Source organism: Camelus bactrianus, chromosome 9 (genome assembly GCF_048773025.1).
Source record: "Camelus bactrianus isolate YW-2024 breed Bactrian camel chromosome 9, ASM4877302v1, whole genome shotgun sequence".
NCBI lineage: Eukaryota > Metazoa > Chordata > Mammalia > Artiodactyla > Camelidae > Camelus > Camelus bactrianus.
The window spans coordinates 15913292-15941002 of NC_133547.1; the positions used below are offsets into that span (position 1 = coordinate 15913292).

A 27711-nucleotide genomic window follows, 5' to 3' on the forward strand; every position below is an offset into this window, starting at 1 on the left:
GTTTATTAACATAAACAAATCAAATTGTTCATGTTAATACCCAGTTTCCTCATCGATGAGGCAAACAGCAGGTGTGTACACAGCTGGTGGGAGCACATTCACGCTGCTGTCAAAGGGTAGCAGAAAGGAAGCAGCTGATAACACAAAAACTAAATGGAGAAAGGGGACACTGGAGAGGTAGACAGGAGGAACAATGTCCAGAACAGAGAAAGGGCCCCCTTCCTGTGATGCACTAGGGGCAGAAGATGGGAGTGGATGAGGGTGGGAAGCTCGGGGCAGGAGAACATGAGGCAGGTCTGAACAGCTCATGTCACAGGGCAGGAGCCTCAAGCAGCTGGAGCAGGTCCAGTAGTTTGCTCCAACAGCATCCAGGGACAGCAAAGGTGCTGTGAATGCAGAGGCAGCAGGGGTAATAGGTGACTGGCTGCTGCTCTGGGCTCTCCAGCTGCTCTCCCTCCTAGAAGGCCCACCAGGCTGCTCACGTAGGATGACCTGCCCTCTGGGTTACAGAGCAGCCACGTTCCGAGCTGCCACTGTGGAGACAGGCCACAGTCAGAAGGTTCTAAGTCCTGGCTCCAGACCCATCATGGGTGCCCAAAAGCAAAAAGGGCAACACTTAGAAATAAGAGCTAATAAAGTGTGAGTCAAAACAATGTAAAAACACAATTTAAACATTAAAATGTGTTTTAATTTCTATAAATAAAAGGAAATATGCTACTTAAATAATAATTCATCTGGATCTTCTTGTATGATACAAAATTCTTCCATGGGAGTCTGATGATTTTGAGGCCAGCAACTCTTCTCACATGTGTATATTAGAATGGTTCCAAATTCCACAGAAAGGCCTGAAAAATACAACATATTCAGGATTTCAGCAATGAGAAAGTATTATGAGAGATACTCAATATTTAAAGTTTGCTTAGTGGGTAGAGCCCACAGTCTGGAACTAGACTGCTTGAGTTCAAATCCCAGCTCTACCCCTTGAGCAAGTGATTTTACCACTATGTAATAATGACTTAATTGCTCATGATGATAAAGACTGTTGCAAGGAGGAGTAAAAAGGCTAATAGATGTAAGATACTTAGAACAGAGCCTGGCACATCTTAAGTGTTCACTGTTAAAGAAAGAGGTTAAGCAATTAGAAGATAATAGAAAAGGAGGGGAGGGTAGAGCTCAGTGGTAGAGCACATGCTTATTATCAAGCACAAGGTGCTGGGTTCAATCCCCAGTACCTCCATTAACAAATAATCAAATCAACTGATCAACCAAACTAATTACCCACCCCTCCAAAAAATAAAAAAAGAGACAATAAAAAGGAAGGAGAAAGATGGCTCAATATTAGAATCACTGGTATCGCTACAGGGAGTGATTTGTACCTTACAAGTTTAAAAAATAATTACTTAGAGCAAAGACAGTGCTCACTAGTTTTCAGTCACAATACAGTTGCAGTATTTCCTACAGTAAGTGACCACTGATGGCGAAAAACAGATTTATCAGGCACACATACTTTAAAAATAAACAAAAATCTCAATAAGCCTTCATTACAATTGTCTAGACTATCTGATATTGAAGATTATTTTAAAACATGTTGCACTAACAGAACACACTATCTCTAAGAAAGGATACAGAAAGTAGAAAATACATCCTAAGAATTTATAGAAATTTATCAGTGGATGGAGCCAGGAAGAAAGGCAGCAAAAGAACATGAGCAACAAGAATGCCAGTTGATATCACAACAGGAAAACAAGTCAGCAGGATGAGCTGGGCAACTGGTTTAGAGCAGCAAAGGAAAAATACTTTTAAAAAAATGCAGCACAGATAATGGGAAGAAAATCATCAAAGACAATACAAAAAAGCCAAAACAGAGCTGATTTGGGAGAAATAACCTGGTGAATTTGAGGTAATTCCCAACTAGACTGTGCAATGGGCAGTTTGCAGAGGGCATGGAACTCAGTACCAGTAACCAGCATGAGAGGAAAGGAGGTGCAAGGGAACAGATGGAAGAAGATACCACGTAGCTGCGTATTATCTCCAGCGCCACGTGAGCCTGGAGACCCACCACTGCTGGGGGCGTGAGGAGGGGAAGACGTACGGAGGTCAAAACAGCCCCATTATACAGCTAATAAAAAACAAGAAACAGAAAAACAGGTGAAACCTAGTTGAAACCTAATTGTAGAAGGAAAGGCTTGAGAGAATCTCAGTGAATGCAGAGGGGAAGGGAGATGTTATTAGCTTGGATTTGAGAGGCGAAAGAGGACCAAAGCAACTAGTGTAGAAAAGCTACAAATTCAGTAGAAAAGATATATTCAGAAACAAAAAGGAAGAAAAACTAGACATGCAGGTTCAAAGACCCATCTTGTCCCATGATAAAAGGATTATAGAGCAATGGAGCAGCAAAACACATGTTAGTTCAGTGACTAGACTTCATGAATAAAGAAAATCCTACCAGCATCTTAACACAAATGGTTAATTACAAAGAGGGGAAATCAGTTCACGCTCAGACTTCTACAAAGCACGGTCAATGCCAAAAGGTATCTATATAATAATGAAAGATCTCAGAGATTTTCACAAAAATGTACTTCCCAGGAAGACCTGGCCACAGGAGATGACAGAAAACAGTCAAATAAAAGGGACAGCGGGGCTCTCACTGCCAGAAGATGACAGCACAGGGGTCTACAAGGTTCTGAAGAAAGAAAGTGGGGCTTAAGAACTTAATACTTAAGTTGTCCTTCAAATTTAAAGGCAGACTAGCACACTCATTCTGAAGCAAGAACAGCACCTCTGAGCCCACCTTGAGGCTGTTATTTGATAGAATCCAGCTAGTAGAGAAATAATCAAAATAAAGAATTCACAGGCTAAACAGAATCATGGTTACAGAATACAGACTTATAAACTGTGATAAAGCAGAAATGATACTAAACTATTTGGAGGTGGAGTAGGGTATACATTTCCTCGTCTAGCATAGTAAGGAGCCAAATGCATACTAACTAAAATTGAAATATGGAATGAATATAATTCTCTTAATTTCACAGGATCTTTTAGAAACTAAGGCTCCTTGCATGAAGAACCCGTTACACAAAGTCTAGCAACTGCTTCACTTACGCTTAATTTTCCTCATGTTAAATTTGCATACATTTGTTCTAATATTTTAATTAGTATTATTAAAATTTTCCCTTTAAAAAAATTTTTTTTCCTAGTCATCCATCTCTATATACAACTTTCTGATTTATGTCAAGAATGATAACTGGAATCATCCTTACCAATGTGTTAATAACCGTGATTTCCAAGGTTTACCCGATATTTACAGAAAATCTCCAACAGAAAATTCAGGGATCAAAACAAGCAGAGAAAAAAAGGTAAATTGCAGGAATTAGACAATGCAGGTACCAAGTGAAAACTTAAAAAATAGAACACTTCTCAAAAGTGTTATAAAAGTATATAAAAGAAGATACTGAACTCATAAGACAAAAAAAAGGTGGTATGAAAAAACTTCAAATAACAAGGTAGAGCTTTTGAAAAATAAAAACGTAACAGCCAAACTAAAATTTAAGCTAGCGGTTAAAAGATAAAATTGACAAAGACACAATGATAAACAGAAGGATCCAGCAGTCACACGCTGTATGACTGCATTTGTGTGAAGTTCCAGAACAGGCAAAATTCATATGGGAACAGAGACGAGAAAAGTGATGACCTTGGAGAGGGAGGGGCCTACTGACTAGGAAGAGGGCACAAGGGGCCACTGGGACACTGGAAACACTCCCTGTCTTAATCTGGGAGGTGATTACAAGAGTGTGTATGTGTGTGTGTGTGTGTGTGTGTGTATATATATATACACACACATATATATATGTATATGTATATACATAAATTCATCAAACTGTACACTTAAGATCAGTGCACATTACTGGATGATTTCTTTTTTTAAAAGAAGTACATGGTAAGGATTTTCTGGATATGACACCAAAAGCACAGGCAACAAAAGTAAAAATGGACAAAATAGACTATATCAAAATTAAAAACTTATGTGCATCACAGCACACAATCAACAGTGAAAAGTTAATCTATGGAATGGGAGAAAATATTTGCAAATCATATCTGATAAAGGATCAGTGTCTACAATATATAAAGAGCTCCTACAACTCAACAAAAAATCCCCAAACAACCTGATTAAGAAATAAACAAAGGACTTGAGTAGACATTTCTCCTAAAATGATACGTAAGTGGTTAACAAGCCATTTATATGAAAAGACGCTCAACACAACTAATCATTAGAGAAATGCAAATCAAAACCACGAGATACCATCTCACACCCATTAGGATGGGTACTATTAAAAAAAATAGAAAATGAGTGTTGGGGAGGATATGGAGAAATTGGAACCCTTGAGCACTGTTGATTGGGAATATAAAATGGTGCAGCCACTATGGCAAACAGTTTGGTGGTTTTTCAAAAAATTAAAAATAGAATTACCGTATGACCCAGGAATTCTACTTCTGGGTAGCCAAGAAGTGAAAGCAGGATCTTAGAGAGATATTTGCACATCATGTTTAGAGCAGTACCATTCACAATAGCCAAGAGGTAGAAGCAACCCAAGTGTCCATCAACAAATGAATGGATAAACAGCCTTACAAAGGAAGGAAATTCTAACACCTGCTACCATGGATTAATCCTAAGGACACTACGCTAAATGAAACAAGACAGTAAAAAAAGGACAGACACTGTGATCCTATTTATATGAAGTACCTGGAGTCATCAAATTTATAGAAACCAGAAGTAAAGTAGTAGTTACTAGAGGTTGTGGGGAGCTGCTTGCCAGGTACGGAATTTACACGGAGTAAAGATTTATATGTTAAAAAAAGGCATATCATAGAAGATGGACTTCTAGAAGATGGACTTCTAGAAGATGGACTTTTTAACTTAGAATTTTAAAAAGAAAGGAGTGGGGAGGGTATAGCTCAGTGGTAGAGTGCATGCTTAGCATGCAGGAGAGTCCTGGGTTCAATCCTCGGTACCTCCATTAATTAAAAAAATTAATAAAAAGAAAATTAACAACAATAAAGACTGAGAGAACCCCATAAAGTTTTGAATTGTGAAAACCTAACACAAAACAAAGATAGTTTAAAAAAAAGCAACAAACAAGGAAGATGTAGAATAAATAAATCAGCAAGGAAAATATGAAGGTCTCAAAAAGTAAGGGCTCATAGGATTCATGTGAATATTACTAGTAGAAATTCTGGTTTAAAAAATATATGCAACAGGAAAAATTGCAGGTTAATTAATACAGTAAGAGGGCAAAACAAAACTAACGGTTTTTCCTTAAAGTATGAATGTTCATTTAAGTTGGCTTAATTACCTCCATTGAACCAAACTGTTATAATTATTGCTTTGTTGTCATAATTGTGACTCCTGTTGTTCTTATAAAAGGATCACCGAAGGCATTATGAGTTTGTGCAACTGCTTACACGGTGTTTTTCTTAATTGACAAATAATTCACATGCCATAAAATTTACCATTTTAAAGTACACAATTCAGTGGTTTTTAGTTTATTCACATAGTTATACAAACATCTCACTACCTAATTCCAGAACATTTTGGTCACTCCAAAAAGATACCTCAAGCCTATACCCATTAGCAGTCACTCCCCATTGTCCCCTGACTCCAGACCCTGGCAAACACTAATCTACTTTCTGTTTCAATGGATTTGCCTATCTTGGGTATTTCACATAAATGGAATCATAGTAGTTTATAGCTTGTTGTGTCTGACTTCTTTCACTTAGTATGTTTTCAAGGTACAACCATGTTGTGGTGTGTATCATGTAGCACTTCATTACTTTTTATGGCAGAATAACACTCCATGGAGATACCACATTTTTTCTGTGCACTGATTAGCTGATGAACATTTGAGTTATTTCTACTTCTTGGGTATTACGAATAATTCCGATACGAGCACTTATGTACAGGTTTTGGTGTACATATGTGTTCAGTTCTCTTGGGTAGAACTGCTAGGTTACAAAATAACATTTTTAACAATAATATTTGCAAAGCTCTTCCAAAATTTTATACCGGGGACTGCCAAAGATGCTGAGAAATCACCACTCTCCTATGTGGCTGATGGCAACATAAACTGGTAGAGACCTACCAGGCAGTACTTTAGTAATCTGCTAACATGACTTAGATAATAATACTTATATACCCTATTAAAAAGAATGCAAAAAGAAAAAAGGAATAGATAGGAACTTCTTCATAATGTTTAAGAACATTTTAAAACAACTTAATCATTAAAGACTGATTACTTCTACGATCAGAAATATGACAAGGATGTTTGCGCTCATATTTATATTCAATACTGTGTTAGAGGTTTTAGTCAGTGCAATAAGGCAAAAATATAAAAAAATAAAAGACAGTCAGCTAAGGAAAAGAAGAAATAAAACTGTCTTCATTCCCACGTGATACGACTGCCTATGTCTGAAACCCGATACAAGCAATAAAATAGCCAACAGAGCAGTCGCAAGGCAAAGATGGGTATGAAAACATCAGTTGTGGGAGTAACGTCAAGGAAGATGGCAGAGTGGGAAGCTCCAGGAAACTGACCTTCCGCTAAAGCAACTACTGAGCTGGCAGAACTATCTGAAACGATCCATTTTAGAACTCTGGAGTCTAATCAAACACTTCATCATCCAGGTAAGAGCTTGATTAAGGCACTGGTAAATTTTAGAGATTTTCCTTGTTCAGTTAGCAACTAGCTCCCACCCCCATATCCAAGAAGCGCAACAAACTTCAAGCAGGAAAAACTCAAAGGGATCCGTACCAGACACATTACAGTCAAATGTTAAACTGACAAACTATTAAATTCCAAAGACAAAAAGGTAATTTTGAAAGCAGCAAGATAGAACTAGTTATGTACAAGATATCTTCAATAAGATTTAACAGCTGATTTCTCAGAAACCATGAAAGCTAGGAGGTAGTGGGATGACACATGTGAAGTCCTTAAAGAATGACTGTAAATCAAGAATTGTGTATCTGTCAAGATGATCCTTCAAAAATGAAGAAGAATTAAGGTATTATCAGATTAAAAACAAAAGGTATTACCAGATTTTTTTTAAATTCCGAGGAAGTTTATTACCAGTAGATGCGCCCTATAAGAAATGCTAAAAGGAGTTCTCCAAGTTGAAATTAGAGGACCCCACGTAGTAACTCAAAGACAAGAAAAAAAATAAAAAACACTAGTAAAGGTAATTTCATAAAGACAGCTTTACTGTACTTCTGGCTTAGTTTGTATCTTTTCTCCTATATGATTTAAAAAGTAAATGCATAAACTAATAATTATGACTATGTCAATAGACAGATAAGGTATAAAGATAAAATCTGTGATAACAATATAAAGGAAGAAGAGAGATGTATATAGAAGCAGAAGTGTTTGTATACTATTGAAAGAAAGTTGGTATTATTTAAACTAGATTGCTAAAATTTTAAGATGTTAATTGTAATCTCCAAAGTAACCACTAAGTGAGTAACTAAAAAATAAACAAAAATTGAAAGAAGGGAACCTAAATGGTATACTACCAAAAATTACCTAAATACAAAAAAAAGCCAGTAATGGAGGAAGTGAGGAACAAAAATATTCTAAGAAATATAGAAAATAGCTAAATGGCAGAAGTCAATCCTTTATCAGTAATGACATTAAATGTAAGTGGATCAAACTTTCCTATCAAAAAAAAAAAAGCACTGGGACACCCAAGTCCAGGAAGCGCAGAGAGTACCACACAGGATCAACCCAAAGCGGAACACACCAAGGCACACAGTCATCAAATTGACAACAATTAATGATAAGGAGAAAATATTAAAATTAGCAAGAGAAAAGCAACAAATAACATACAAGGGAGCTCCCATAAGGTTATCAGCTGATTTTTCAGGGTGAGTTGTATTCCATTACATATATGCATGCTGCATCTTCATTATCTATCCAACTACTGATGTGCCCTTAGGATGCTTCCGTATCTTGGCAATTATAAATAATGTTGCTGATAACAGCAAGGTGTATGTATACTCTTGAGTTAATTTTTATTTTGTGGTTGGCTTTATTCCTTTGATAACTATGTAAATTTAAAAAGGTAAAGCACTAAATGTTCTTAGAAACAATGAACAGTACATATATGTAAATTAAAAATATATGTGCAGTGAAAAAAAAAAAGCTATCAAACAATGAAAGACATGGAAGAAACTTAAAAGACGTATTACTAAATAAAAGAAGCCAGTCTGAAAAGACTACAAACTACAATTCCAACCAAATGACATCCTGGAAAAGGCACAGCTACAGTAACAATAAAAATGTCATGGTTCCAGGTGTTTGGGGAAAGGGAGGGAGGGAGGGATGAAAAGATGGAGCACAAGGGATTTTTAGGGCAATGAAATTATTCTATATGATACTATAGTGGTGGCTACATGTCATTATGCATTTGTCAAAACTCAGAATGTATATCAAGAGTGAACCCTAATGTAAACTATAGACTTTGGTTGATAATAACATGCCCACGTTGGTTCATCAATTGTACCAAATATGCCACACTGATGAGGGATGTTGAGGGTAGGGGAGTATATTAGTGTGGGTGGGGAGGGCTATGGGGACTCTGTATTTTCTGCTTAATTCTGTTGTAAACCTGAAACTGCTCTAAAAAAATAGGCTCTTAAAAAATAAAACAAAACAAAGCAAAACAAAGATTCATCTATACACTATTAGAAACTCTCTTTAGATACTGGGATATAAAGAGGATGAAAGCAAAAGGATAGAAAAAGATATTTCGGGTAAACAGTAACCAAAAGAGAGCTGGGGTGGCTAGCTTATCAGTAGATAAAATATACTTCAAATTTTAGAAAATGGTAACAAGAGACAAACAGGGACATTACATGTTGATAAAAGGTCAATAGGGCAAGAAGATACAATTATAAACATATAAACTTCTACCTGCAGAGATCCAAAATATATGAAGCAAAAATTGACAGACTTAAAGGGAAAAATAGTGCTACAATAATAGTTGACTTCAATAACACACTTATAATAATAAATAAACCCAGAAGTTGTCAGTAAGGAAAAGGAGGGTTTTACAATGCTATCTATCAATTAGAACTAACAGACACAGACACACAGAGAACACTCCACTTAACACATGCGTTTCAATGCACATGGAACATCTCTAGGATAGCCATATGGTAGGCAAAAAAGCCTTGATACATTGAAAAAAGACTGACTTATACAAAGTATCTTTTCTTTTCACAATGAAACTAAATTAGAAATCAGTAACAGGAGGAAAACTGGAAAATTCACAAATAGGTGGAAATTAAAACATTTTTAAACAACCAACGGATCAAAAAAGGTATCACAAGGGAAATTAGACAGTAGCTTGAGACAAATGAAAAAAACAAAACAAAACAAAACAAAAAACCCCAAACCTTATATGAGACACAGTGGAAGCAGTGCCAAGAAGAAAACTGACAGATGTAAACACATACATTAAAAACAAACAAAGATGTCAAATCAATGACCTTAACAGTTATACTTTAAGGAACCAGAAAGAGAAGACCAACCCCTAAAGAACGCAAAAGAAAGGAAAAAATAAAGGCTAGAACAGAGATTTTTTTAGATGGAGAATAAAAAAATAGAGAAAAATCCACAAAACAAGAAGTTTGTTCTTTATAAAAATCAACAAAATTGACAAATTCTGAGCTAGAATGACTAAGGAAAAAACAGAGAAGACTCAAATTACTAAAACCAGAAATGAAAGTAGGAACATTACGACTAATTTTATGGAAATAAAAAAGACTGTAAGTGAATGCTGTGAACAGTTGTATACCAACAAGCTGAACAACCTAAATGAAACGGACCAACTCCTACAAACACAGAATCTACCAAAACTGACTCAAAAAGAAACAGAAAATTTCAACAGACCTATAGTAAGGAGATCGAATCAATAATCAAAAACCTCCCAATAAAAAAAAGCCAAGGACCAGATGGTTTAAATAGTCAATGTTACAAAACACTTAAAGAATAAACACAAATTCTTCTTAAAGTCTCCCCAAAAATTGAAGAGAAGGAAATACTTACTAATTCATTTTATAAGGCTAGCGTTATCCTGACACCAAAGCCAGACTAAGACATTAAAAGAATACTGCAGGGAACTATATTCCATATCTTGTAGTAACTTGTGAAAAAGAATATGAAAACAAATATATGCATGTTCATGTATAACTGAAGCATTATGCTGTACACCAGAAATCGACACATTGTAAACTACTTCAACAAAATATATATATACCAAAAAAGAAAACTTCAAAAAATAAAAATGAAAAAATTTATAAAATTTCTAGAAAATGAAAACTAATCTATAATGACAAAGTAGATCAGGGGTTAGTAGAAGGGGGGAAAACAGGACCCAAAGGAGGGGAAAAAAAGGGTGCAAAGGGACTTGAGGAAATGTCCAAGAGTGATGGACATATTCATTACTTTCTGGTAGTGATTATTTCATGTGTATTCATTTGTCAATACTTAGGAGTCTGTACAATTTAAATATACTTTGTTATATGTCAATTACATCTCAGTAAAGCTGTTTGCAAAAAATTCTAATATATTATTAACATGGAAAAAGTTCCCCATTATATGAAAAAGGAAAAATAAAGGCTATAGAACAGTATGCAAATTCTTTGCCCAAAAAATGTTTTACATACATATTCATGTGCATGTGTATGCACAGAATATGTTTAGAGGAAAGTACAGAAGAAGAAACTCACCATGGAAAAAAAAAGTTCCCTCTAGTAAATGACATTGGGAAGGCCTTTACTTCTCACTGCATATACTTCTGTACTCCTTGAATCTTACACCACAACACGTATTACTTTTCTTATAAAAACTTTTTACTTTTCTTTAAAAAACTCTAAAAACAAAGATGATATAATTATAATAAAATGATAATTAGAATAATGAAAAGCTACTTTTTAAAGAATAATAATTTTTGATTACATAATACTGTGATGAAAATTAAAATTAAGGACAGAAAATAGCCTGGCCTTCATTCAACCAAAAGTATCCTGTTTGTATTAGATTGGCTGGATTATAAATTTTCATAAAATAATTTTATAATTTCCCAGATTTTCTGTAATATGCTTATACTTTATAAGTAAACAAAAATGAAATAAGTCTTTCATACTAAAAAAAATTTATATTCCTGCCAGAAACCCACAAACTCAAATTAATAAAGAGCTTATTACCTAAATTAGCACTTCTAAGCATGCTGACCAGTGCTGGCATAAGCTGAAACTCAAATATCCTTCGGACGCCACAGTGGCTACAGGCTGGGGGCTCAGTGACTTCTGATGTAGGGCAGGTCAAAAAAAGTGGTTCTCCACTCCAGGAATACCTAGGGCAAGAAAACAAAGAATCCTGAATCAGGGCCACATACAAGTTACATTCCAACATCTAAGATCACGCTTTGCAAACTTTGTTTCTTTCTTGCATAGTATCTGGAGCAAAACTGGTGAGCAAAGAAATTCTAAAGGCCCGGAAACTAGCAGCAAGGCTGTAATCACAGCAAATTATTAGATATGCAAAAACCAGAAAAAACTGACCCATAAAAAAAGTGAATACAAGGAGATCCACAGACAAGACGATGGAATTATCAGACAGACTTCAAAACACCAATAAGAAACACGTGAAAGAATCAAGTGGAAAAGCAGACAAGTACAAACAGATGAGGAATTTAGCACAGAAGTGGAAACTAAAAGAGAACAAAACAGAAATGCTACAAATGAAAAAGGTTTAGCTGAAATAAAGAACTTCAGTAAAACTAATAGCAAGCTGGCAATGACAACAAAAAAGTTATGAATTTGAGGAAAACAAACATCCTAAACAAAACAAAAAAAAATGAAAACTAAAAGAAAAACCCCACAAATCCAAAAGCTAAGCACATTCCAAGCAGGAAAATTAAAACACACATGCTAAAGTATATAATAGTAAAAAAAAAAAAAAAAAAGAAAAAAAACACACACACACACACCGCACACATATTACAGACAGAAGAACAATACGAATTACGTCTAACTGCAAACAGAAACAGTAAAGGCAAGAAGACAATGGACCAAATCTTTTTAGTATTGAAAGAAAAAAAGTAAAAAATAAATTTTATATCCAATGAAAATATCTATTAACAGAAATATCAATAAACACATTTTTAAATGGACAAAACCTGAGAGATTGTCTCCAACAAATCACTTCAAAAATAAAATTAAAAGCTCTTCAGGCTAAGGGAAATACAAGACAGAAGCTCAGATCTGCATGAAATGAGTACTAAAATGGAAAACAAGTAGATAAATATAAAAGGACTCCTGAAAATCATTTTTACTTTATTTTATATACTGTTGCCCCTTAACACAGATTTGAACTGCACAGATCCATTTACGTGTGGATTTTTTTTTTTCAATTACAAAAAATTGTGGGGAGGGTATATAGCTCAGTGGTATAGTGTATACCTAGCATACACATAGGTCCTGGGTTCAATCCCCAGTACCTCCACCAAAAAAAATCCCCCCAAAAACCTAATTACCTTTCCCCAAAATAATAAAAAAAATTGGAAAATATTTTGGAGATTTGCAATGATTTGAAAAACCTCGCAAACCGTGTAGCTTAGAAATATTTTAAAAATTAAGAACAAGTATGACATGAATGCATAAAATATATGTAGCTACTAGTCTATTTTATCATTTACTAAAATAAAAAATACGTATCTACTATAAAGTTAAAATTTACAAAAACTTACACTGTACATAGCACTACTCACAGCCGAGAGAAATGTAAACAAAGATGCAATGTTAAATCGTACTGCACTATACTACTGTAATAATTCTGTAGCTACCTCCTGCTGCTAAGTGGTGAGCTCAAGTATTCCTGGCATCAGCCTAGAGCACCATGTGGTGCTAATCATACCCGCAGGAGCAGTTCATCTCTCTAGTAAACTGCGTATCGCAGTAAAAAGTGATCTCTTGAGGATCTAGCATAATTTTCATCATGTTTAGTGCAATACCGTAAACCCTGAAAAACACCATGGGATCCATACGAAATGCCGCTAGTAATGCTTAAAGTGCTCCCAAGAACAGAGAAAAGTCATGACATTACAAGAAAACGTTGAATTACTGGGTATGTGCCATAGACTGAGGTCTGGAGCTGCAGTTGCCCACCATTTCAAGATAAATGAATTCAGTCTAAGGACCATTATGAAAAAAAAACAAAAAGGTTGTTTATGAAGTCATTGCTGCAGCGACACCAGCAGGCATGAAAACCTTGTACTTGTTGTGAAATACCTTTTTATGTCATATTGAAAATGCAGCTTTTATGTGAGTGCAGGACTGCTTTAAGAAAGGCGTTTTTATACACTCAGTACGATTTAAGAAAAAGCAAAGTCATTACATAACAACTTAAAGCAAAAGGAAAGTGAAGGATCTAAAGCTGGAAAATGTAATGCCAGTAAAGGGCAGTTTGATAATTTTAGAAAGAGGTTCGGCTTTAAAAACGTCAAGATAATAGGAGAAGCAGCTTCTCCTGACCAAGAGGCAGCAGATGACTCCCAGATGCTATTAAGAAAATCACTGCAGAGAAAGTATACCTGCCCCAACAGGCTTTTTAATGCAGATGAAAATGCCCTATTCTGGAAGGAAAAATGCCACAGAGGACATTTCTTATTAATAATTAATTATTACGTATTAATATGTAATATTAATATTATATGAAACATTACATATTAATGTAATATGAAACATTTATTAGTAAGGAAGAGATGTGAGCACCAGGATTTGAGGCAGAAAGGAACAGGCTAACACTACTGTTGTGTGCAAATGCAGTCAGGTTTATGATCAGGACTGCTCTTTATCCATAAAGCTGCTAACCCCCAAGCCTCGAAGGGAAAAGATAAACACCAGCTGCCAGTCTTCAGGTTGTACAGAAAGGCCTGGACAATGAGAATCCTTTTTCTGGATTGGTTCCATCACTGCTTTGTCCCTGAAGTCAGAAGCACCTTTCCAGTAAGGGACTGCCTTTTTAAGTTCTTTTGGCATTGGAAAATCCCTGAGCCACCTTGAACCCTATAAAGTTCACCACCAAAGTGTTACAGTGGTCCTCTTGTCTCCAAATATGTCATCTCTATTCAGCCTCTAGATCAGGGGGGTCAGGAGGGCCTTTTAGGCTCATTACACACAGCACCTTATGAAAAGGATTGTCAAGGCTGTGGAAGGAAACCGTAATGGAGCGAACATCATAAAAGTCTGGAATATTACAGCATTGACAATAACACCAGTGTTATAGGAAAGGACGTGAAAGCCATTAAGTTCAAAATTATAAATTCCTGCTGAAGAAGCTGTCCAGAAGTTGCGCATGACTTCAAAGGATTTATGACAGAGCCAAACAAGGACATCATAAAAGAGATTGTGGAAACAGAAAAAATGTCGGGGGTGAAGGGTTTCAAGATATGGATCATGGAGAAATTCAAGAGCCAGTGCCAGACGATGAAGATGCAGAAGAAGCAGTGCCTGAAAATAAACTGGCATCAGACAATCTGGCAGAAGGGTTCTGATTATTCAAGACTGCTTTTGACTTCTTCTGCGACATGGACCCTTCTATGATATGGGCACTGAAACTGAAGCAAAGGGTGGAAGAAGGATTGGTACCATACAGAAACATTTTTAGAGAAATAAAAAAGCAAAAAAGTCAGACAGAAATTATTATGTATTTCCATAAAGTTACAGTGAGTGTGCCTGGCTTTCCTGCTCCCCTTCCCTCTCCTCTACCTCTTCAGCCTCTGCCACTCCTGAGGCAGCAAGACCGACCCCACTTCCTCCTCGGGCTACTCAGCACCAAGACGAGGATGAAGACCTCTATGATGATCCACTTCCACTTAATGAACAGAAACAGTCATCATGCCATACAGTTAACAAACTTACTTAGTTTACAAACTTATGATTAATAGTAAACTTATTAATGAATAAATAATAATAAACATATTAGCTGTATGTGTATGTCTTCACGTGAAAATCTAGTAACTGTACAGCAAGACTGTATGAGATGTCTTTGCATCATTATCATCATCATCGCCTAAGTATTTTATTACGTAGACCATCATGTGCAAGGTTTGTACTGAAGTGGATGGCCTATCCTTACACAGGCATAACGTGAGTAATATTTAATATAAAATTAATAATGTTAGTGTTTTTTTTTTTTTTTTACTGTTTTATAACTTTGCTTTCAAAGAATCACATTACCATACAGTATGGCTCTGTCTCTTGAAGTAAGCCTATCATCAAGGTAAGTGGGTTTTTTAAAAAAAATGTAACAATGTTTCCAATACTATATTATGAATGAATGTGACTGTAATGATATGTGCCATAAAGAATCTTCATTCATTAGTGCATAGGCCGGGCTACCATGAAGCAATCTATTACAATAGGCTATCATAAAGCAATCATATTGCTGCTTCTTCATTATCAATGCACATAATCATTATACCTGTAAATAAACATGAGTTTCTTTTTCACATTCTCTCTTCACTTTTGATGTCTAGCGTTGGTAATAAGTATAACAAACTACAGTGTTTTGACTCATCATCTAAGACAATATTGATGTAGGTACTGACAATTCATCTTGTAAACAATTCATCTTGCAGGTATCGATAAATACAGTACAATACAGTAAATGTATATTTTTATAATTTTCTCAGTAACATTTTCTTTTCTCTAATTTACTTTATTGTAAGAATAAAGTATATAATATATATAATATACAAAATATGTGTTAATCAATTGCTTGTGTTATTGGTAAGGCTTCTGGTCAACAGTGGGCTATTAGCAGTTAGGTTCTGGGGGAGTCAAAGGTTATATGCAGGAAAAAAAAGTTATAAAGTTATAAGTGGATTTTCTAATGTGCCACGGGGAATGTTGATGCCCCTAACTCCCACACTGTTCAAGGATCAACATATATTTCTTTTCCTTAAAAACTACTGAGCAAAAATAATAGTATATTATGGACTATAAAGAATATATGTAGGTAAAATAAACAAAAACAGGATAATAAAAAAAAGGGCAGGGGGAAGGTAAATGGGAATCTGTGCCATAGTTCTTAATTCATAAAGTAGACAACTATATGTGAATGTACATCTCTGACATTGCAGGTAAGTCAGAGATGCACATTACAGTCACTAAGGCACAAACACTAAAAAGGCAACAGAGCTATAACTGAAAGTCAAGAAAGGAGCTAAAACTGTAAACTAAAAATACTCAATTCACTGAAAAGAAGGTTAACCAAAACAGAAAAAAGGAACAAAATTAAAAAAAGAGAGAGAGAGAAGAATGCTGGAATGATAAAATTAACCTAACACCACCAATAACTACATTAAATGAACAAAACACTACACGTAAAAAGCAAACAGCCTGGATTAAAAAAAGAAAAGAAAAAAGGTGGGGGCAAGACCTGTACAGTTGGCCCTCCATATCTGTGGATTTCGCTTCCATGGATACAAACATTCCTTGGATAGATCCACAGTTAGTTGAATTCACAGACACAAAACCCTGATACCAAGAGCAAGCCAACTGTATTCACTACACTACACACCACTTTATATAAAACTCGAGCTTCCGTGTATTTTGGTATGTGGGGACTTCTGGAACCAAGCTCTTGTGGATACTGAGGATGACTGTATATATCAAGTTGTTTAAGAAACACACTTTAGATATCACTTCACACCTGTGAGAATGGCTATTATCAAAAAGATAAGTGTCGTTGAGGATGTGGAAAAAAGGTGACCCTTGTGCACTGTCGGTGGGAACATAAACAGTGCAGCCACTACGGAAAGTGGTATGTAGCATTCTCAAAGAATTAAAAATGATCCAGCAATTCCATTTCTGGGTATTTACCAAAGGAAATGAAAACACTAACTCAAAAAGATATATGTACTTCCAGGTTCACAGCAGGATTATTTACAGTAGCCAAAATATGGAAACAACCTAAGTGTCCACTGATGGGTAAATAGGAAAAGAAATTGTGAGATGTAGATGTGTATACACACACACACACACACACACACACACACACACACACACACAGGAATATTACTCAGCCATTAAAAGAGTGAAATTTCATAATTTGTGGCAACATTGATGGATCTCAAGGGCACTATGCTAAATGAAGTAAGTCAGACAAAGAAAGACAAATACAGTGTGATCTCTCTTATATATGGGATCTTAAAAAAACAAAAACAAACAAAAAAACCCCCAAGCTCATACACACAGAGAACAATTCCATGGTTACCAGAGATGGGGGCTGGGGGGCGGGGTTGGGAGAAATGGGTGAACTTTTTGTTTTGTTTAAATAAGTTGATTATTAAAAAAAAAACCAACACTTTATATTGAAAGTAAGAAAAGGTTGAAAGTAAAAGGGTAAAAAAATCAAACATACAAAGACATACAGATGCCTTACATATACACAAAAAATAGAAAGCTAGTGTGACTATATTAATATCAGACAAAAGACAAGGAAGGAATATCATCAGAAATAGAATGTGTTATAATAGCATCAATTCATCAGATAAATATAAGAATCCTACAAATGCATACATCTTAAAACATCATCAAAATGCACGAGACAAAATTTGATAGAACTGAAAAGAGAAAAATGATATATCCATAATCACAGTCAGAGGTTTTAACACTCTTCAGTCAGTACTTGATACGAAATAAGACAAAAGTCATCAGTCTTAAAAAATAAAAACTGGTGCAACAATCGGATATTCACATGGAAAAAAAATGATATGTACAAAAATTAACTCAAATTGGATCACAGACCTAAATGTAAGAAATAAAACAAAAATCTTCTCCAGGAAAGCACAGGAAAAATCCCTTGTTACCTTGGGTCAAGTAGAAATTTCTTAGGAAATAAAAAGTGTAAACCATCAAAAAAAACCCCAAAACTGTCAAGCTGGACTTGATCAAAATTTAAAACTCTCTTCAAAAGACCCTATGAATAAAATGAAAGGAGAGCCACAAACAGGGAGAAAATATGTGAAATGTATATATCTCAAAAAGGACTCATATCCTGAACATATGAAGAATTCCTGTAACTCAATAACAAAAAGATAAGCAACAACAAAAATATGGGCAAAAGATGTGAACTGACACTTTCCCAAAGTTTAGAGAATATAGATGGAAAACAAGATGTTCAACATCACTAGTCATTAGGGAAAAAAACGAATTAAAACCACAAGGAAATGCTATTACTATACATCTTCTAGAATGGCTGAAATGAAAACACTGACCATACCAAGTATTGGCAAGGATGTGGAGGAACCAGAATTCTTACACACTGCTGAAAGGAATGTAAATGGTATAACCACTCTGGAAAAAACTTTGGCTGTTTTTTAAAAAGTTAAATATACATATAGCGTAAGATCCAACCATTTCAGTCCTAGATATTTACCTGAGAGAAATGAAAGTATATGTCCATACAAAGACTTATACTAATATACACAACAAATTAATGTTTATAGAAGCTTATTTACAATAGCCCAGAACAGGCAATAACACAAATATCCATTAAAAGGATAAACAAACTGTGGTATATCCATACAAGAGAGTATTACACAACAGTAAAAATACATGATACAAGCAACAAGGATGAATCTTGAAATTATGCTGAGTGAAAGAAACCAGGCACCTGCCCCTACAAAAAACTATTATCCTGCGTGAATTCATTTATATAAATTTATAGAAAATGTACTAAGATGTAATGACAAAAAGATCAGCCGTTGCATGGGGTTGAGTGAGAGACTTGGGACAGGGCAAGAGAGAGACGAAGTAGTATGAGAAAACTTCTAGGGGGTGACAGATGTTTATTACCTTGATTGTGGCAATGGTTTCATGGGTGAACACATATGTCAAAACTTAGCAAAGTGTACACTTTAAATACGGGCAGTTTTTTGTATGTAAACTGTACCAAAATAAAGCTGTTTAAGAACCCACACTTCACTACAGAAGATACACAGATGCTGAATAAGCAGATATAAGATGCCCAACATCATTAGTTATGAGGAAAATGAAAACGGAAACCACGATGAAATACCACAACTACCTACCAAAATGACAGCAAAAATTTAAAAGACTGACAATATTTTTAAAACCATCACCAACCTAGGTTTCTCACTTCAACCACTCTTACACACAACGTGCTTTAATATTTAGATTTAGTTCTTATTTATTTGGGGAGAAATCTCCCATTTCATCTTTGAGTACTATTTTTGATTCATTTGTTGGGAATCTCTATTTTGGACACCAATTATCCTTATAGTAACTATGTTTATCAAGCTTCCAAAGATACCACCTTCTTTCACATTACCTTCTCTCTGATTGCACTGTCTTTTTTTCTGCATTCACTAAATCACTGCAACTCTTTTCACTACATCAGTACTGTGATTTTTAGCCAAGTCTAGTATGTTCCTTATTTCTAAGTTTATTAGGTATGTAATGTGTGGCTTAGCTTCTTCAGGAAATCAGTTTCCCTTGTCTTCTCATAACTACTTTATTTTTCTCACCTTTGAGCTCTTGGATTTTCCTGAATGAATTTTCTTACGAAGTTCTTCTGTATCTTAAAAAATCTGCCGTGAATTATGTGTTCCTCAGATTGTGTTTTCGGCTCATTTTTGCATGCACTATTCATTTCTTTATTTTTACTGCCCACAGTATGACTACGTGGGTGACGTGCCACTTTTCATCTAGCTCATGCCTAAAGGGGGCAACTCTGTTTAGACCACCTATTTGCTCCAAAACGGTGTGTGGGGTTTCTTATCGATTTCCTATCAATCTCATACCCAACGTCTGTTCCTTTCCCCTTCTCCAAGCCTATTTTTCATTGTCTCTACTTTTCTGTAGGTGGTAAAAGACAGGGAACTGAGGTAGGGATACAGTTCTGCTAAGGCTAGATGCAATCTACTGAAACACCTAGTCTTTGCTTTTATTTCTGAGATAGCATGAAATGTCTTACATGTTGGGAGAGATTCCATTCTAACGGGGGAGAAACTGCCCTTGACTTTCTTATCATTATGTAACTCATCACGGAACCCAGCAACTTTTGCTTCAGAGAGGCAATTCCCAATTCCCTGCACAACATCACCCCCTCACGCCCAGTTCTTTGGCCAACATCCTGATATCAGAAGATGCAGATTATTCTATTTGCTTCTTTCTAGATTCAAGATTATTACTACAATTCTCAGGATTTTGTGGACTAAGCAGTACATTTTGAAGAGGTGAGAGAAGAAAGCTGTATTGTTAGAACTCAAACTAAACCATACCAGAAATTTTTGTACCTTTCTCTGTGAAGAGTAAATTAATTACATGAATAAATAAAGATACGTGAGGCACCCAGAATTGTATTAGACATTTAGTGATATTACATCCTGGGCTGCCACTTTTTGAGTTTTAGGGTATTAAGCCCCTGTAATAATTTCATGCTAATGGAAGGGATTTTCTTTTTAATATCTGTTTTTTTTTTTTAGTTTTATTTTTGGCTGACTTTTACCTTTTATATTCATTGAGCCAGGTTTTAGGGGAGAAAGACCATTTGATTTTACTATGCCCACTTTATGTGGACCCATTTTTCCAAGTTTTCCCTATGTCACTATTTTTATACACTGTAATCTGCTGGGTATGTCATTTCCTCTGAGGCCTCCCTGACATCTTACTTAAAATAGCTCTGTTTTATTCTTCATTTATCACTTGTAGAACTCATACAATACATCTGTTTATTTTTAACCTCCCTCATTAGAAGGTAAAATCTATAAAAACACAAACTTTGTGTCACTTCCTGCTGTATCTGCACATCTGTAACACTGCCTGGCATCCAGATAGACTCAATAAATATTTGTTGGATGAATGAATATGCTCACTGAATCCTCCCAAACATTCTGTAAATCTTCCCAAACATTCTGTAGGTATTAAGCCCTTGGCCCGTTTTACAGAAAAGAAATAAAGGTAAAGTCATCTGCTCAAAGCCCAGTCTTCTAAGGCCAAAACTAAGGTTCTTTTCATCTCTCCCTTGTGCGGAAAGATGCCAGCTCCGCCAAATACTCAGTGAAGTACTTACTATATATGAGCACAGTGCTTTGTAAGAGAGTTATACACTGTCCTAAGATCATATGAAGAATCCATAAATATGCCAATACTAAGAGATCCTGACAGATCTCTGCTTCCCCACGATGTAGCAAAGTGGATTTCAAACAGTGAGTATTTATGTATGCTTTACAGAGTATTTTCATCACCACCTCATTTAATTCTCATAGGGATCCTACAAAATAAATAATTGTATCATCATGTTCATTGTAGGGGTGAGGCACTGAGATTAACAAAGGTGACTCGCCCACAGACCACAACTAGAAATGGAAGACCCAGGTCTTGAACTTCCAAGATCTCTGATTCAATACCCTATAGGCACTTGTTATTACAAAGTTTTATGCCTTCAGTATACAAAACTTGTAAAGTAAAATGCACAGGGGAAATAAAATCAAAACTATTATAACAAAGATTAATTACAAAGGTAAATCAAACTGACAAGGACACACTCTGTAGTCCAAAAAAAATCAAGACCCCCCCACACTCTGGATAACAGCCTCCTAAACCCCCATCTCCAGAGTAGCATCAACACTCCTTCAACGTTACAGGCCAGAACCTCAAAACCACTTTTGTTTCCTCCCAATCTTTTACTCTCATATGCAAGGGTCACCAAGACCTGCCATTATACAAATATCTCACACATGTGTCCCCTCCTTCCTATATCCTCTGCCTTGATCCAAACCCTTTCACCATCTCTCACCTGGATTCCTGTTCTCTAATCTCAGCGTGATCGTATCACTCCCCTGGCACCCACTTGCTTAACTGCCACTTCAGGAAATGTGTCCTACAGATGTACCTGCACACGTGCAAAATGACATGGGTACAAGGCTGCTGGGTAGCATAACTTATAACAGCAAAAGTCTGGAAACATTAAATATTCATCAACAAGGGGAGAGGATATAGCTCAAGTAGTAGCGAGCATGCTTAGCATGCATGAGGTCCTGGGTTCAATCCCCAGTACCTCCTCTGAAAATAAAAAAAGAGATAAACCTAATTTTCTGCCCCTCCCCGGAAAAAAAAATTCCTCAACAAGTAAAATGGACAAGAGATCACAGTACTATAAAGCTTTTTTTTTTTAAAACAAAGTTCTCAATGTACCCCTAGATATAGTGTAGTTAAAAAAGCAAGACACAGAATGTTTCTAGAATGCCCCCTTTTGTGTAAAAAAAAGAAAGGTAATCATATTTGCTTCGACATGCATAAAGAAACTGTACGCACACATAGGAAACTAACAACAGCGGTTACCTGGGTAAATCTGAACAGTAGGGAAGGAATTATTTCACTGTATTTATACATATATGCATATGAATATATTTGTTTTTGAGCCTTATGAATGTATTACTTACTGAAAATTTAAATTAAAAAAAGCAGAAAAACATTATGAAAAAATTTTAATATACAGGAAAACCCTCAATACCAATAAATTTTTACTGAACTTTTTTTTTATAATTTAAGTATTCTATGACCCCAACTATGTTTTTTAAAAATACACAATACCTACTTCACACATGCATCCAAATGCATAAAAAAATACACTTAATACACTAAAATCTTAGCTTTTCAGTTTGGGGAATATTGTAGATTTTGGTTTGTTCATTATATTATCCTGTATTTTCTAAACTGACATACATTAGTATTTAAAGAAAATGTGCCTTTACCTCAAAATCTGCTCCTGACAAACAGCAATTCTCTTCATGAATTTGTAAAACACCTTATCTCCACTTTTAATTACGGTCTTCTCGTATTTTTCATCACCATCACCAGAAAGACTAAGAAGAGAAGCAGAAAACACCTGAGTGTCTATATCCAAGAGAATTACAGTATTTAGAAGAAATGATGATTTCTAAAAACTTTACCAAAGTAATACATGCACACAATTCAAATATCAAAAATATTAAAAATGTAATACTTTATAATATAAAACAGTAACCCCCTGTCAACCCTTCTTCCAAGCCCTGCTTCCTAGCCATTTTCAACTCTGGATAATTACTTGCAATTTTAAAAGTCATTATGCCCACTGACCCTCTCCATTTCTTTCTCCATTATTGATTATTTTCAAACACCAACATGTCTTCATGCACTCCAACACTATTCTGAAAAAGCTTACAAGTGAAACAGCTCAGGTCATCTCTCCAAATACCCTGTTGTAAATCTATTTTAATAGCAAAGGGATTACTCTTACTTCTTTAGAGGGCTTTGGTTTATAAAGCCTTTCAAGACCTATTCTCACTTGACTCCAAAAACCACCTGAAGAGATACATGACACAGTTATCAGTATCACTCCCATTTTACAGGGGAGAATTCAGGCTCTAGGAGGGTCTCCAAAGTCCTAGGCCAGTTCTTGAGCCACGTCCAAGAGTCAACAAACAAATGGCCTTTTTGCAACTCACTTGTCTCTGCTATACATTTAAAAACAGAAAAGTTGGATAGTAAACACATCTTCTGTAAGTACTTGGCATCCCTAACTTCCGTTTGTTCATTTTCTTGAGGGTCCTTCTAAATAAAGTGTTTCCAAGCTAACTCAAGGGTGGCTGATAAGACCCCCTTGTCTCTGTCTCCCGTTCTCATCCAAGACGAGTGAAGCAGAAAGGACCTACACACACAAGTTCAGCCTGAAAAAGTTTCCCCAAGTACTAGGTAAAACCAAAGGGTACCTACTGTGGTGGGTTCCTGATCAAGTCACCTCTGAACCTCTCACCTTGGGGAAAGCAACTGTTTCATATCAATTCCTTCCCTCTGCTGATAGTCCCTCAGAAGGCTGTGAGCATGATCCAGACTGAAAGAGTCCCTGTAATCATCCTCATCTACCACACAGATGTAGTAGGGCGGGAACTGCGGCAGCCCAGGAGGCAAGGCCACCCCTTCCCCAGGGGGCACAGGAGGAGCAGCACCGCGGACAGCATCCTGCAGGCAGAGGTCTTGGAGCTGAGCAGTCCAGTCTTTCTCTTTGGCGCTGCTGGAATCATTTCCAAAATCCAAGGTAAGCTGCGATGAAGGTGCCTCCTCACTGTCACTTCCCCAGTCATCTGCACCTTCACACCAGTTCTCAGCTGTGAGGCCATTTTCCTCTTTCTGGAAAAATATCCAGTGAATGAGATTCAAACACACTTGGGTGATCTCACCTATTCCCTTGGCTTCAGCCACCCATCCCTTCACCTTCTGGGGGGAGGGGGGGCAGGAGCTTGACACCAGCCCCTCCCCTTCTGGCACACTCTGATTCAACTTCCTGGACCCCATTTACTCAAAAGCACATTGGAGGAGAAAAATATTGTGTTTCCTTTTCAGGGACGCTGTGGCAGATGTAGCACGGTGGTTTCTTCAACGCCTCTTTCAGTTGTGCTTCATGGACCACAGAAGCTGGTAGGGAAGAACTACATTTCCCAGACTCCTAAGCAGCTAGGGTTCTAGATATGATCAAGGAGTCCACTAACCCGGTCCACTAGAGAGAGACACAAACTTGAGACAGAGTGAACTGGAAAGAGGGGCTATGAAGCAAAAGGCAGCCCGTCTGTAGATGGAGACACAGCAAGGTTCTAAAATCAACAGTTCTGACAAGGGCAGCTTCAGTTCACCAGAACACATCTCAGTTTCCTGACTGCAAGAGAGGTAACATGTGGTTCTGGAGGTTATTCCTGGAGTCACCACCTCTAGCCTATTCAGTAAGTTAGTAAAAACCCAATTTTTAAGTCTGTCTCAGCTTTAAAAAGTCAAAGTGCAGGGGAGTGGGGGAGGGTGTAGCTCAGTGGTAGAGAGTGTGCTTAGCATGCATGTGGTCCTGGGTTCAACCACCAGTACTTCCATTAAAATAAATAAATAAATAAACCTAATTACCCCCCCCCAAAAAAAGTCAAGTGTGTTTTTCTAATATCTGCAGTTGAACACTGACAAAACAGGCAGACACTACCCTCTTCATCTTTTTATTACCAGTACTACTGTAATAGAAAAGAACAGATCTGACTCCATATTAGATCTGTTTCTTTGGCTTTAACCCTGTGCCCTGTTTTCTAGGCTTAGTCTTGCTAGCTCTGTACCTTCTGTAAAAGAATGTTGCCTATAGCTTGAAATATACAGGAGAGCCTATTCTCAAGGCTCTGACCTTTAAGAATATTAACACTTTTGCACTTATATAAAGATAACAAGTTGCAGAATGGAAAATAACATTTGTTTTGTTGCAGGGGCGCCATGACCTGACCCAAGTGGACAGCTGCTAAGAACAAAGAATTCCTACACCAAGAAGTTTGCAACAACCAACCTTTTTAGTACTAAAGGAGCCTTAATTCTGACTTGAGTAAGATGGTTCTCCAGGACACTCATCTGCCACCTTCTCCGTCTGCCGGCTTTCTGAATAAAGTCGCTATTCCTTGCCCCAACACCTCATCTCCCGATTTACTGGCCAGTCCTGCAGCGAGCAGAACGAGTTTGGACTCTATAATATTACTAGTACTATGCTTGGCACACATTAAGAACTCTGTATACATAAAGAGACATTTACTAGCAAAGGGAGGCTGAATTTTGTTTTGTAGCTACCAACTTGCCGATTTTTTTAATTCAATAAATTCAAGTTTTGCCTTATTAAATGCACGTTATATACATATTATATTTACTATAAACACACACATACATAACCATGTATGTTTGCACACCCATACTTTTTCCAAAACAGAAAAATCAGTAAGCTATGTACAACCATATCTTCAGTGTATATTAAAACATCTAACAAGACTTTAAGGAAATAGTATTTTTTGGTTAAAAAAGAGCAAAAATCATTCCAACGTACTTCAAAGAACAAAGCCTAAAGTTTGTCTTAAACGAGATTCTGGAAGGTACCCTCAAATTACAACAAATCATAATGTGACAGTCACAACCACTTTACCTGAGCGTCCTGCGTCTCTGTCTCCCGCATCTGCAGGCACTGGGAGCGGAACACCTTCCAACTTCACAGTAAAGAAAAGCTGCGGTGAGGGCTCCATCCCCGACTGCCACCCCGCTGGCCAGCCCCTCCCGGTGCGCCCTGCCCACTGGGCACAAACCCTCCAGGGCTGCTCCAGGACTTCCCCGCCTACCTGCGCGCCCCGCCGCTACCGCACCCGGGGCGGGGGCAAGCGAACACGTGCACAAGCCGATGAAACGGGGAGCCTTCCAGCGGGCAGTACACCTGCACGACCAGCACCAGCGGCTGCCGGCAAAGTTCACACACTGGCCTCGGCGCTGCCACGGCGGGCAGGGCGTCCTGAGGGCAGAGGAGGCGCTCGGACCCTGACTCTGTCCCGGCACCTCGCCCACTCCCTCACCCCGTAGCCCATCAGCACCCGACGACCCCCAGCTCCGGCGCCCCACCTCACCGGAACGCCGCCCAGCTTGCTCGCGGTCCAGGCGCCGGGCCCCTTAGGGCGGCCGCGCACTGCGGCGTCTCGAAGCCCGAGTAGCACTGTCTTCCCGACGGCCGCCATAACGACGGGACACCCACGTGACGAAGCGAACTATGGCAGCCGAGATGGTGCGCCTTTCTGCGCACGAGCACCGCTACACATGCGAGGCGGCCCCGCCCCCTTCAGGTGGTTTCCGGGAATGCGGTTCCGAGCCTTATGGTCAAAATCCAGGAGTCCCAGAAATTTTGTGCCTCCTAGTGTGCCGCAAAAGGAAATATGCACCATCTACTATGAAATGGTCTTGCAAAAAAGTTTAATCTGAAATAAGTGGGATAATAGTACCATCGTTAACAACAACCAAAAAGAAATTTAAAAACCCACAAGAAAATCCTAAATTTTTAGTGAAGACGCTTCGAAATGCCTATAGATGAAATGATATAACTGGGATTTGCTACTTGATGGGAGGGGCGTAGGTGAAATAAGACGGGCTCTGGGTTGATCATTGAAATTTGGTGTCAGACACAACGCCATCTATTATGCTCTTCGATTTTTATATGTTCGAAATTTTCCATAATAAAGTTTTTAAATGCCCGTGGCACAACATAGGTGAATCTCAAAAACATCATGCTGAGTAAAAGAAGCCAGACCACAAAAGGCCACATTCTGGAAAAGATAAACTTTTTTTAAAAAATCAGATCCATTGATGCCAGGGTTTGAGTCTAGGGTGTTGAGACTGACGACAAAAGGGTGCCAGGAACGTTGGGATGATGAAAATTCTCACCTGTGCTGGTTATATGACTGTATACATTAGTCAAAACTTAGAACTGTACACCAAAGGAAGGTGACGTTTACTATATGTAAATTATACCTCAATAAACCAGACTTAAAGTGTTGCAAAAGCACTATTTCTGGCTTCATACCACGGTGAGCAAAAAATACTTCTTTTTTTTTTTTTCCAAGGACCAACACCTCATAGGAGGACACATGTACCTGGTGATGTTTGGCTCCAGCCCCAGCAAGGGCCTGGCGATGAAACCAGTTTATTCCTGGTTTAATCTGATGGTTTTAAAAATGCTGTTAAGTCCAACTTTGCTGTTCATTTCAGGTCTAGCCAAAGAGGCTGGATGACTTAGTAGATAATTTTTATTTTAGCTAATGTTT

The 27711-nt window shown here is 37.2% G+C and overlaps 1 protein-coding gene across 1 annotated transcript; it reads right to left on the bottom strand.

Moving 5' to 3' along the window:
* Window positions 1-666: 666 nt before the first annotated feature.
* On the bottom strand, window positions 667-26681 carry PDCD2L (programmed cell death 2 like). Its single transcript, XM_010950054.3, has 7 exons — window positions 26524-26681; window positions 26245-26411; window positions 26055-26115; window positions 23880-24253; window positions 22840-22950; window positions 11258-11406; window positions 667-845 (listed from the first exon to the last, which is right to left on the bottom strand). Exons 1-7 carry the CDS (start codon window positions 26629-26631, stop codon window positions 715-717), a joined length of 1101 nt encoding a protein of 366 aa, XP_010948356.2. The 5' UTR covers window positions 26632-26681; the 3' UTR covers window positions 667-714.
* Between the last annotated feature and the right edge of the window lie 1030 nt (window positions 26682-27711).

Coding starts and splice junctions, on each gene's coding strand:
- PDCD2L (XM_010950054.3), bottom strand. CDS start 26,631: ATGGCGGCCGTCGGGAAGACAGTGCTACTCGGGCTTCGAGACGCCGCA. Junction 24,254..26,054: donor CAGAGACGCAGGACGCTCAG/GTAAAGTGGTTG, acceptor ATATTTTTCCAG/AAAGAGGAAAATGGCCTCAC. Junction 11,407..22,839: donor TGTCAGGAGCAGATTTTGAG/GTAAAGGCACAT, acceptor TTCTTGCCCTAG/GTATTCCTGGAGTGGAGAAC.